Source organism: Hetaerina americana, unplaced genomic scaffold (assembly GCF_022747635.1).
Source record: "Hetaerina americana unplaced genomic scaffold, ioHetAmer1.1.p SCAF_85, whole genome shotgun sequence".
NCBI classification, from domain to species: Eukaryota; Metazoa; Arthropoda; class Insecta; order Odonata; family Calopterygidae; genus Hetaerina; species Hetaerina americana.
In genome coordinates, this window is record NW_027287483.1 from 103200 (window position 1) to 117756 (window position 14557).

Here is a 14557-nt window from a genome sequence, read left to right on the forward strand (position 1 = left end):
CAAACTGCAAATATTCAAAAAATAGTACAAAAAATGCACCTACATTAATGCATATTTTGGCTTATGTTTATGCACTCATAGATTCACAATATAGCAAAAATTATCTAAATTACTAATATATCTCCTTATTCATTTTTAGGGAGAAGTTCCAGTGCAAATGACTATGGAAATATCACCTCAACATCACTCTACAGTTAGGGGTTTCAACAATAGTAATCTTAAAGAAATTATGTTGCAGACATCTACCATAATTATTTTTCCCGATGCTCTGGACCCTAATCTCCCATCACTTAAAAAAAGTACTGTCACCATTAGTGGAAGTATTCATAATGTGTACTTAGCTAGACAGAGGCTGTTGGTAAGTTCCTGAAAGTTATTAGATAATACAAATAGATTTATTTATTATTTCATCTTTTTATTTTGGAATGGTAAAATCTAAGGTATGTCGCACAAAAACAAAAATGTAGACATGCATTTTGAGAAATAGTCATAATAAAATTACCACTTGTCATATCCTGACGAAAAAATTTTTTGTCAAGAATTCTTTTAGGTCATAAAAACAATTCTTGATTATTAAAAGATTATAACCTAGATTTATACATCTGATATGAGTTGGTATCTTATATGTCTGCTGGTCAATAATTATACAGGTTTATGCCAGCATTAAGGGGTCCTTTTAGAAACAAAGAAGTGAAATACTGTACAGCATGGACCTTCTTTCTTTGTCTTGTGGCATAATAATGGATACTCTCATTTTTTTTAATATACACAGGTTTTCTTGCACATACAAATATACATGATATATATATGTACAAATATATTACAGATAAGATTTTAAGATTTATGAAATGAAATCTACATGAATCTCTTTTTGGAATTTTTGCCATATATACATATAATAACTCTCTTTTGCATGATGAATAGTTTGTCAACACGCACAGCAGAGCCCCAAAAGATAAGTCCATAACACACTTGAGATTGAAAATGACCAAAGTAGATTGTTTTTAAAACTACTTGATCTATAACCTTTGCTAGGTTTCTTACGGCATTGGAAATTCTGGAAAGTTTATTACATAAATGACTAATATGTTCATTCGTTTGTTTTCATCAATTATTAAACATAAAAAGCTAACACTGCAAATTTTATTCAGAAGATTATATTTGATGTAAGGATCTATTTCAGGATTTTCTTATTTTTTCGTTGTATGTAGTTTGTATTTTCAAAATTAATTTTAAGGTAATTTTTTGTGAGCCAGTTTCCTAAGAATTCAAGGTAATTTTTACATTATACTCCAGCAATGAGTTGTTCTTGTTACTTGGTGTTAAATTTGTGTCATCTGCATAAAGAATTATTTCTATTCCTAATATTATTTTTTTAATTTTTTTATTATTTTAATTATCATTTTTATATTACTTCAATATTATTTTGTTACCTCTTTACATAGGTTGTAAAATTATTTATATAAATTAAGAACAAACAGTATGGGACCTAGTATAAGTACTTCCTTGTGGCACACTGAACTTTGTTTCTGTAGTGGATAAGTAACCGCTTCATATGTTGTTGGAGTAGGTACCTATAAATTCCTCTACATGCTTTCTGTTTATAAGATAGGATTTAAAACATCTGTTGGCTATTCCTCTTATTCCACAATGTTCTAATTTTTCCAGCAACAAAGAGTGGACTACACAGTCAATGTCTCAAGAGAGAGAGATATCATTAAAGATTCCCACAGTGAATTCATTATTATCTTAGCCTGTCACAATTTTATTGATGAAGAAAGCTGAAGCAGCTGTTTCTTGCCTCTGGGAAACCATGTTGAACTGCATATAAAACTTTACACTTTTTCAAAAAAGAAATGTCTTTATTTCATTAAATATTCAATATTTTTTGAGAAATTAGACAGCAGCAATACTGGCCAATAATTTCCAACATGCTTCCCTGTCTCCGTTTATAAACAGAGGCTTAATTTTAGATATCTGAAGCAGCTCTGGGAACTCTCCCTTTGTGAAAGACTTGTGTATTCAATGAACAAAGGGCTTGCAATTTACATGTACACTTTTTTTAATAACCATGACTGGAATATCATCAATTCCAATATATTGCTTATTTTTGAGATTATATACAATATTCAGTAATTCATTTTGTGTGACTGGGATGACAGAAATAGAGGTGGCATGATCTTATATTGATAATGAGCATGATTCACAAAGGGCTGGGTCTCTCTTAAGTTTTGGGACATGTTCATGAAGTAAGTATTCACAAAGTTGGCAAAACATTCTGGATTAGAGATTTGGCCACCATTTTCATTCTTTAGAATTAAGCTATCTATACTTTCTTGCTGTTTCTTTTAGTTTCCCAGTTCACAATATCCTACACAGCTCTTGTTTTATTGTTGGCATTTACAAGAAAATAAATATAACTAGCTTTTTTGGAATTTTTATAAGGTTGGAATACTCTTTCTTGATCTTCTTCTAGTCAACATCAAGGATGGAAACACCCCTCAATCTCTTTATCCAACCTAACTCTTTTGAGTTTTTAGCCACCTGATTTCTTCATTTGTTGCCCAAAACGTTCTTCTAGTCCTTTTTGGGACAGTAAGTTTTTTTGGGAAACAGCCCTCAAGTGTGTTTAATATTTTCAAGCTAGAATTTGTACTTTTGGTGGGCACATTTTAAGCAATATAAATGAACCCAAGACAAGTTTGATTGCATATCACAACTTTTCAATTTTTTCTTTGGTGTAAAGTCTTTTATAAACCTTTGTTTTCCATAGTTAGAGCAATCCTCACCACCAGTTAAGCATAGTGGTCTGATAGATTTAGATCAATTACAAATATAGCAACTTTATTAGCCAATTTTTGTCAGTAATTATATGATAAATTCTGGTGGCCATGGTTTTGATTTGTTGTGTAGGCAAGTGTATCAATGATAAACCATAAAATTCTAATGGGTGGCTCATTTTTAGTAAAACATCACTTTGAATTAACATATTAATGTTAAGATCACCACAGATAATGCAGTTTTTGTTCTTTTTTATGATGAATTTTAACAGCTGGTCAAAAATTTTAAAAATTCATCTAAATTTCCAATTGGGGATTCATATGAAAAATCACATGCAGATTTCCCCTGGTATTTTCAAAAATTCAATTGCGGAAATTTGAATATTTTTCTTTGACAATGTACTTAGAAATTATAAAATAGCATGTATTTTTTGCAAAAATGTATGATCCATCATTTTATAAAACAGAATCACAATAATACAGGTAGTCAGCTATATCCAGTTCAGCTTCTAAGTCTAAGGTTTTATTCTGTCCTCGTTCAATATGTCAAACTTCAATATGTCACAACTATGTATGTTTCAACAATCAAAACGCAAGCCCAGAAAGCCTAACTAAAGAATTTAGCAGTGTGGCATCACCATCATTATTAGTAAAACCTACTAATCTCCATTATAAATTAAATCCCAGCTTGAATTAGTCCTATACTATAGCCTTCAGAGGTCTTAAATCTGATAAGCCACATCAATTTTTTTTAATACTTTCTTTACTTCTAGGGGTCTCTGCCTCTAGTGCTTATTTTTGAAGTTTCCGAGGAGCAAGATATTGGAATTGAACGCTGCAATAAAATAATGGAATTATTAAATGTGATAATATCAGTGCGCTTGAAGCAAAAATTTGGAACTTATGCTGTGCACATTAAGGGTTTAGAGCGAAATGCTGGTAATTATTCTTAAAATTTGGTATTTATGTTTTGTGATTGTCTGATGAGTACCTATTTCAGTCAAATATAGAACCCCATAGAAAACCATTAAGATTCTATTTTGAATGATACGAAAACCTTGACTGAAAAACTTGGTTTGGGGAACTATTGTTATTCTGCTACCTAAGGAAATAGAAGAATATTTTCACTGAAGTAAATGCTTTCCATTTGATTTGCTATACTAAATGCAGAATTGAAAATTAGACAATATTGAAAGTAATTTGGTCTAGATAACTTGAAGATGGGTTTCTATTAATGATTATTACTTTCATTAGCTAGTATCAGAAAGCAGAAGTTATTATTATCGTTATTAAATAATCTACCAGTTAAGGTAGGTTCTGGATGGACACAACTACCAAATAAATATTTTGTGACTCCTAACAAAATGCATTCCAGCAACCTAATCTACATCAAGTCCCACTTCATCTCTGTGTACCTCATTCCTCCCTTCTTCCCATCCAATATACCAATCCTGTTGCTGCCCCTTCCTCATTTGCCTGACATTCTCCCCTCTATTACAGTCTTCAACATCCAACTGCTAATCAATATGCCTTCATCCATTTTTTCTGCCTCCTAAGGATTTCCTCCAACAAACACCTGTCCTCACCCACCATACCTAATACTTCCTCATTTGTTTTCCTTTCAGTCCAATTCACCTTCCACATTCTTCTCCACTCCCACATTTCAAAAGCCTCCAATCTACGTCTATCCTCCTGCTTCAATGACCACATTTCCGCGCCGTACATAGCTATGCTCCATATTAAAGTTTTTACGAGTCTTTTCTTAATATCCTCACTCATTATCCCTGTCATCAAATCCCTCCTTGTAAAAGCCTCTTTGCCTAGCGCAATTCTTCTCCTTACGTCCCTACTACTTTGACTGTGTTGGTCCAAAACACTTCCGAGATACGTAAACTGTTCTACCTGCTCTAGTTTTTGCCCTCCCATTTTACTGTTTAGCTTAGTCTTTTTCTTTCTAGAAAATCGCATTACATTTGTTTTATTAATATTGATTCTCATCCCAAACCTGTTGCACTGAATTTCCAATTCACTCAGCAATGCTTGCAGCCCCTTGGCTGACTGACAAACTAAAGCTTGGTCATCAGCAAACCTAACTGATTTTACGAATTCCCTGCCCACCTTCATTCCTACCTCCAGTTCTTCCCATGCCTCTTTAATCATTTCCTCTGCATACAGGTTGAACAGCAACGGTGATAATGGGCAACCCTGCCTTACACCTCTTCCTAACACTGCCAATCCCGGTGGCGGCGGGGTAACGTCCTCGTCTGCCATTCCAAGGGTCGCGGGTTCGATTCCCGCCTGGGTGAGTTTCCCTCCATCTAAGGCTTGGGTGTTTGTAAATGTGTCCATTGTTATCGTTGTTAATAGTTCGATGTAAAGGCCAAAATGTGCTGTTTTCGGACTTATACTGAATAAATAAATAAATAAAATAAATAAATAAATAAATTCGGACTCTCCGTTCCCCACTCGCACCTGAGCAGTCTGAGACATGTACAGGTTGTGGATTAGCCTCGTGTCTCTCCAATATATTCCTATTTTCTGCAATACACTCGTTAGTTTTTCCCAATTAACTCTATCAAACACCTTTTGGAAATCTATGAAACAGGCAAATACTTCCTGATTGTATTCTATATTCCTTTCGATTAGTGATTTCATTGCTGCGATGAAATCACCCGTGTCACTCCTTCCTAAACCCAAACTGACCATCCCCCAAGCAATCATTTTCCCTGCTCTACATCCTTCCATTGATGATCCTGAGAACAACTTAAGTTGCTCAATCAAACTTATTGTTTTGTAGTCCTCACATGATGTAAACTTCACCTTTTTTGGAATAGGAACTAAAACTGATCTCACAAAATCTTCCAGCCAGATTCCTTCCTAATAGATACTACAAATCAGTCCTTATAGTCTCTTCCTCCTAAATTTTCCTAAATATTTTAGTAGTTCCGCAGGAATGTTGTCTATCCCCACGGCCTTATTTGATTTCATCTCCCATAATACCCTTTCCATCTCTTCAATGAGTATGCCTGGACCTAAGCCATCTTTATCTACGTCATATTTTCTTTCTGTGTCTAAGCTTGCTGGCTTAAGTTCTTTACCATACAGTTCTTCTATATATTCCTACCTTCTCTCTTGGACCTTATATATTTCAACTTTCATCTTACCCAACTTATCTCTAACTGTTAAAACAGATCTTCCCTTCTTACTTCTTGATAAAGATACAACCTTACGGAAAACAAATTTTACCCTTCCTCTGCCAACTTTCCATATCCTCGTACTGCATCTTCCCTACCATGCTACTCTTGCTTTATTCGTTACCATCTCAAATTATTTGACTCTTTGTACTTCCTTTTGCCTGACTCTTTGTGTTTACATTCTTCCATTTTCTTCCCTAATATATCTATCATCCTAATCATCTCATCTGTGATCCATGATTTCCTTGTCCTTTTCCCATTAACAGCTTTTATAGTTTCTATTGCAGCTTTTGACATCCCTTTTTTAAATATCTCCATTTTTCCTCGATAGTACTCAGCTCTTTTCCCTCATGATTTTCTTTACAGCCTGTTGGTACTCCTTCCTTGCAAATCCATTTAATGCCTCCACATTCCATTTCTTAACCTACCACCCCAGCCTCATCTTTTTCAAATGGATGCTACATTACATAACAACCAACTTGTGCTCAGAGTCGGTAACCACTCCCGAGAGCTGTGCGAATTGATCACACTGTTTCTGAATCTGTGCCTAACCATAATATAATCCAACTGATACCTTTCTGAGTCAGCTGACATTATCTATTTATACCTACATCTTGCATGGTGTCTAAACAAACTGTTGGTGATGACTAACCCCTGTCTCCTACATAACTCAATTCCTTTCTCCCTTCATTCATTCCTCGTGCTACAATCGCAGTCCCTCACCTCATCACTATCTCTTCCTTTGCCTACCATCATTTTCAAAACTCCCATCACTATCAAATGTTGTCCTCCAGGAACACATGCAATTATGTCCTCTAACTGATCGTATATCCTGTCAACTTCTTCCACCTTATGATTGCTTGGTGGCATGTACACCAAAACAATTACCAAGTTTGTCGGTTCTGTTTTTATCTCTACTAGAAATTTTCTATCGGCTGCTTGTTCTACGTTTACTACACTTCTTCCTACCTCTTAATTCAATATTATGGTAACCCCTCATTGGCTCTCGTCCTGGTCCCTGTATATTATACTATAATTATCACTCCAGTAATTCCCACTATCCTTCCATCTCACCTCACATATTCAGTCTTCTTCTCCATCTTCTGTCCTGCTGCTGTCTGTTTTCCTTTGCAAAGGTTTTGAGATGACGACCGTGGAAGCCTTGCCTCTCCCGCTGCTGGGTACGACACTAGGCTGATTGGGTTGAGCCCTGTAGTTGTCAGGACTCATATTCTCTATATTGTCCATTACATTCTTAGGAATAATAATTGAGGTGGTTTTCTATTGCCCTCCTCAAAAGTGTTTTTAACATGACATCATCACTCAATGGCCACCCCACTGGGGTCAGACGCCTTTGCAGCCGTCTCACTGAGGAAGAAATGCTGCATGCAGTACCTTTCATCCGGCTCGTAACCTTCTACCTATCTGGCATGGGTGGGGCCATGCCAGAAACAACCGCCAGCACAAGACCTTCCACCACGTTAAGGTTGTAGTCCATGGGAGGGGAGGGTTGAGTAGGAATCTAATATGGGGATATCACAAAGAATACGGAACCAATAATTTACTGCTACAAAAACAGTTAAAAGCTTATTAGGACTTACATTTATGGATTCCAATCATCCTAAAAATATCTGTATTATATTATTGTCTCATTTGTCCATGAATCACTGAAATTAAATGAGAAATCCAAAATGAAAGCACAAAAGAAAGTTGGATTATATAGAATCCATTTAAATCTATATCAAAAGTCAGCAGGAACATTTTTTAAGTCTAAAAAATACTTAATATCATTTTTAGTGGATACCCAAAAATGTTGAACAACTCCCAAGTTTAAAAATAAATAGTTAATTTGAATGCATTACATATTAATAATTAAAAACTAAAAGATACTCAAAACAGCCATTTACACAAATTTTATCCCACACCTTAACCCCTCACAATTTGTGAAATTTACATAATTATTACAAAGTGCCATGAAGATAAATGAATAACTGACATTGATGTCCAAAAATTTCCTTATATTTGAGGTCTATAAATTTATAGAAACAGCTGTATCCTTGAATAATCATCTTTTGGGAAGACCGAATGCTTTAAATTCCAAAACAAACTTGAAGGTAAATTTTGTGGCATGTCATGAGAACTACCACATCATTCTATATAAATTTTTACTACTACTATGAGATGGATTTTTTTTAATTTTAGGTGTTATGATCATTTTAAAGTAACACATACATCTATAGTAGCTTAAACCTGGAATTAAAAACATGCTTGCAAATTTCTACTAATATTTTACCACAGATACTAGTTTTGATGCATTGCATGATTTCATAGTAGCTACTCAGTTATACAGTGGAATTTGTGTGCTATATTTTCCAGCAAATAAACATGGTTTATTTCCCAAAGAACTTATGTAAAACCACCCAGCACCTAATATGGCCAATCTCTGAGTCAATTTGTCTATGAGCCTTTTTCCAGTATTCTTGAGCATATTCCCATTCTTGGATTGCTAATAGATTTTGGGTCACTGAGTATTTCATTAGCTTTTGTTCTTGTGTACCATTTTTTTTATTCATACTTCAGTCATCTAAGACCATATTTGCCCTTATTTTTTTGTTTTCATTTATTTTTTCTTCTCTATTTTTGTTATATTCTATCCCCATACAAGGTGATTTGTTACATGAACAGGATGAATTTTGTTTTCTAAAAAAATTAAGCCACTAAAGATTAATATCATTACAAGATGAACTTACAATATGGACTTCTTTGGATAAGAAATAATATTAAACAATGTTTCTAATTTTTTCAGAGAAATTATATAAGTCGAGACAAATGCTACTGGATTCCAATGAACCACCTGTACTAGCTGAAATACCCCAGTCTTACTTTGGCAATGGCACCTTCATCAACACAGGTAGGATCCATGAGTTATCTAATTTGCCCATTTAAATTAGCATAGGGCCATGGTTGTTTTGCTCAATAGGTACTAGATGCAAAGATCATTACTAGTTTTTCTTAATAGGTACTAGATACAAAGTACAATGCCACAGAGTAATTGCATTATTACTGGACACTATTAAATAAGCACCTAATAGCTAAATGTACACATTAAAATTTTTTGGCAAATTTCATCTGTATGCAAACAAATAAAATATCCAAAACAAGATAAATTTTACAATATAAAAATCTTTGTATTCATTTTTAATGAGTGGTGTATTAATATTTCAGGGAGGGCAAAAATATTTTGAGAAAGGTATTTTTCATTGTAAACTGGGTAGAATTAATGAATTTATTATTGAAAATAGGAGTAGACTGGAGATATTGGTGGGCTACTCTGTACATGTCTGGCAGCACAGATGCAGGTAGTAGATGGAGAGTTGGGATGGCTTGTATTGTGCACTGGGGTGGGACAGGCTTATTCATATTCATGCATGCCTTTCAGTGTATGCACATAACATGCAGATAAAATGGTAAAAGGGTCTTGGAAATAGCTGGATGTAGGAATGAAAGGAGGAAGGAAGTCATCACATCAGACTTTAATTAATTAGTCAGTCAGTCGAATGATTGCAATCATTAACTCATACCTCATCATTAACCAACTTAAATATTTGATTATTAATGTTTTGGTAAAGTTGTTATATGCATAGGATTTTGTAATAGTTTAGCATCAGTATGTAACACTTCTTAACAGTTGAGTTCTCATTTTTTTATTTTTTTATTAGTTACACTTTTATTAGTCATGAAAAAATTAATAGATACCCCTTCATTTTTTTTCTTACTGAAGATGATTCCCTGGCTAGTAGCAATGTGAGCACAACATCTAGCACTGGTATGAGTCCAATGGCTTCACCTAGATCAGGGAGCATAAGTTTACAAGGAATTGACTCTGGATATGGTGAGACTCATGGTGAGATTCTGATTTTTTTAATAGCGTTCACCAAAACTGTTTCTCTCCTCTACTGTATAAGCGAAGGCTATTTTTTCTACTTCATTGTAGAAGAATCAAGGCCAGTTGGTGGAATTTCAATTAATGAATGTGGACAGCAATTGGAACAGCTTGGAGATAAAGCACTCAAAATATGTTCTGATTATGAAGAGATGCAGGCAATGGCTGCACAAGGTAGGTTCAATGATGTAATATATTCCCTGGCAATTGCTGATACTGATGTCTGAATTCATAATGAATAGTACTGTCATGATCATCATCTCACAGTACTTAACTGAAGACAATTTTGGCTCCAAAAGGCCTTGAAATGCATCTGCCACAAAACTCATCCTTTACCCTTGAGTTACCTACTTTTGCCCATCATATTTTAATATCTGCACAACAAAAAAGCAACGAGTTACTTTAACTGTTACAGCCATGCAAGATGAGCCAGTTGCTTCTAAATTAAGGCTACCAAACTCAAAATGGTCAGGCTTTGGTTTTAGTCACTCAATGCCTGGGAGTATGCTGAAATCATGTGCACGTCAATCAAAAATGGAAAAGTTCCTGGAGGTAATTTTCATTCATGTCTTCACTACAATTTAATTACCTCGAGAAACTCATGTTTATTTTCTTTAAATAGGAAAGTTCTAACAAGGAGTATGATAACAAGTCAGCACAACCTTATGAAGATAATCATGACAAAATAACTCCATCATATCCCCCCTCCATAACTACAGATGGAACATTAGGGTCAGAGAGACTTGACGAAAGTGTAATTGACCTATTTTCATTACTTCAAAAAATTGGCATGACAAGGTATTCATGTGAGTAACTTTTATGAAGTTTTAAATATGCATATCTAATATGGAATTAATATCAATGAAGTGTAATGTGATTTTTATTATTTGCACTGCTACAAAATTTTCAATAATGGTCCCAAAATCTGTTAAATACACTTATCATAACATATTCATACTAATGTTATAACATGATAAAATTTGGAATTCATGTGGACAATTTTAAATATTTGCAGATATATTTACTTCTCAAAAGGTTGACATTGTCACCTTTACAACACTAAATGAAAATGACTTGCGATTGCTTGGCATTCCAACTAATGCAGCCAGACAGAAGATATTGGGAGCAATCTCAGGTTTGTGCAGTTTCTCTAAATGTCTAATTGGTATTCTTTACTTATGCTACAAAATTTACAAAGATATTAGAATAGGTATTGTGGTGTCAGTCTTCAAGATCTCATTCTATTTAGAAAATGACAAAATCCTCAATATGTCCATAATCAAGTAGCAGCCAAAATCTACGGTGTTGGTAAAATACCTAAACTGTGAAAGTAAACCATTTTATCTTTCAATTAATATTTTTCCAGAAATTTGAAAATAAGATTATTTTTCAATAAGAAGTGATGGGGCAATTAATTAACAGGTCTATGCGTGCAAAAGAAGTTCTAATGGTTTCAGTCCAATTATTTTATTAGCTCTGAAGAAGGTATCTTTATTTCATGTCCTGCTATGAAAAACCTGGTTAGCACATATGCAATGTATTGATACTGATACAGTTTTTGTCACTCATAACCCTTTGATACCAAAGGAATTTGCTTTTGAAAACTGCTACTTCCCTGATTACCATGATAGAGACCCTACATTCTTTACTGAACACTCCTAGGAGTCAAAGAAAAAGCTCCCAGGTGTTCAACTCCTACCCATTACTACTCAATTCAGCAGAGGTGGTGTCCATCCATCGGAAACTGAGGAAAGTTTACCTCACATTGGTGGATCCCATCATGCCATGAGTTCACAGTCAAACAATTGTTTATGCAGAGATAATTCTGAAGAAATATTATTATTTGTTCCATAAATATAAACTCAGAAATTAATATTTTGGGCTCAGCTATGAATTTTAAAGGTTTTAATGGAACTGCTAATATCAATGGATGCAGTATATAATCCATTGCCAATTGACACATTGTACACCTGGATTTAAATCCTTTGTGTATTAAACAGTCAAAAATATAAATGTCATGCAAGTTCAATACAACCATATAATTAAAATATTTTAAGGATGAAACTAGTGATGCAAAATAACTTTTATCCAGGTGTGCATTATTAGTGATTTTTATGGTGTATGTCTACAAAAAAGGCAAGATTTTTTCAATTGATATTTTTTCCAGAGTGAAAGACAACAATTTTTCTAAATATTTATGGCTGTGGGGATAACTAACTAATTTAAGGAGTTAATTAACTGTAGTAAACTGAGACAGTATTTTTCTCATATAATTAGCCTATAATCTGTTATGTGTATCGCCTTGATTATGTGTTCTGCCAGTGTATGCATTTATTTTATGCATATTGAGTGAGATTCATTTTTTTGCAAAATTTGAACAACACATTGTGTTTTTAATGTTAAACTGATTCACCCACTGACAAAAAATCCTGGCCCCTTGAACCAAAGCTAGTCAGAAATTTTCAGGGGGCATTCCACAGGGGGCAGTGGAAAAATTGAAAATCCCTAGAAATTGGCCTGATTTTTTAAATCTAAGGTAGGATTATGTCTTTCAATGGCAAACTAGTGTAAAATTAAAAATTTTCCATACAGATTGATTCCAGTCTGCATCAGCAATAGCCATTGCCAGTTTAATAATGTTCAGTTATATTATGGCAACAATAATGATATAACGCAAAGCACTGCATTGGATTTTTTTGCCATAAAAATGCAAGGCAAGGCCTGCGTGTCATAAAAGACTTAATAAGAGTCAGTTCTTCTCAACAACACCATTGAAGATGGTTTTTAATGTTTTAAGTTGAGAGACAATAAATTTCAAAAGACAGTGAACCCAGATCTCAAAGCACTGCTTTCACAGAAGTAAACATTAACTACACTGTTGCTATTTTGAGAGAAGATCATCAAATAAGGAAGAAAACTGTAAATTTTCAATGGGCATCATCCTTACATTGGTAACAGAAAAACTGGTCATGAGATGTGTGGTTGTATTGGGTTCTGCGAAATCAAGATAATCTCACAAAAGTCGATGTGAAGTGTGTTCCCCAGCCCATCCCCTTTAGAGTCCATACCTAGCCTTGGGCAAATTTCTCTTCCCAGAGTGAAGGAAATCATTTATGGAAACTGTTTCATTATAGCAGGTATAGGAGAACTGAAGTATTTTATTATGCAATTGCCGCCACTAATGCAATACTTAAGTTATATCACTGAAAATGTACCACATAAATTTAAATCACACATTAAGCTAACAGCACAAGATACTTTTTAAAATTTTATTTATTTATTAAAAAACAAAAAGCAGCACCAAAGGCCTTTTATACTGGCTGATATAACACTAGAAATATACTAATATTAGAAAACCAAGGGTGGGTTGGTGTACTAACTCCTATAGAGTATAATTTGTTACCAATATATTGTGATCTACTGCATCAAAAGCTTTTTAAAGATCTACAAATGTTATTATTATGATAAGCCTCCTATCTATTCCATTTTAGACTCTTACGACTGACATTCACTACTAGTTCAATGGGTTGTGTGGTTCCTTTATTTCTTTGGAAGCCAAATTGATATTTAGACATTATTTTATACTTATCCAGGAAATGCAGCCATTTGTCTGCCATAAACCTTTCCATGATTTTTGAAATGACAGGCAGCATTGGGCAGTAATTATTTAAATCTTTATGAGATACTCCTCTGCAAATAGGTCTTTTGAGAGATTTTTTAAACCATTAGGGATTTTTGCATTACATGTTGAATGATTTACAACATCTTTTAATATTGTTATTATATGAAAAGGCACCTTTTCAGGTCCATTATTCTAATTCAACCATGCCCCCTAGGGTAAATGTCCATTTTGTTAATAATCTTAGATATGTCATCCTCTGTTGCTTATTTTATAAGTTTATTACTATGCTACTTACTTAGTTCTTAATATTTACCAATTTCAGCAGAATCTTGCAATTATCTTTCAGGCAAGTTATTTCTTTAGTGAAATTTTTAGAGAAACTGAAAGTGATCTCTTTAACAGAACTTAAATTACCAATATATCTTATCAGGTCTTTATATGTACTACACTTGATTTTACTCACTGTTAGACTGTTTATATTACTTCATATTTTCCTCATGATACTCTTTATTTTCATTAATGTTATCAGTATTATATTTATTTTTGGCTTTCCTAATTCCATTGTCGACGTAGTTCTTTTTAATGGTAGTTTCTTCTATTTATCTTGCTAGAATGTGATATTTCCATTTTATAAACAATTTATACCAGTTTTTTATCATTTCTAACTCATCATTTTCATCCACCCCTTCTGTCTACTTCTCATTTTAGTATTTATTTTAGATTACATATGAAGAAGACTCGTACAGTATTTCTGGCTCTTGAGTTACATGTCAATTCACCACAATCATACTGAGATAATAATTTATTAACAGATTTGGAATTATACTACTACTTTGATCTCATAATACCTTGCATTACAATGTTTAGTTTTGCATGTTTCAAACCCACCAGCTACCATGCGGTTGTCCGATACATTAGTTTTAATAATCATACATTTCACTAGGTATTATAAATGTTACCTAGGGTGCTTTGATAAACATAGCCTTCCACAACACATTCCCTAGGGTACCCAGTTATG

At 33.8% G+C, this 14557-nt stretch overlaps 1 protein-coding gene across 1 annotated transcript; it reads left to right on the forward strand.

The window, feature by feature from the left end:
- Positions 1-425: 425 nt before the first annotated feature.
- Positions 426-10144, forward strand: LOC139698406 (protein bicaudal C homolog 1-B-like). Its single transcript, XM_071597302.1, has 5 exons — positions 426-440; positions 3554-3719; positions 8781-8885; positions 9756-9878; positions 9969-10144. Exons 1-5 carry the CDS (start codon positions 426-428, stop codon positions 10142-10144), a joined length of 585 nt encoding a protein of 194 aa, XP_071453403.1.
- The last annotated feature ends 4413 nt before the right edge of the window (positions 10145-14557 follow it).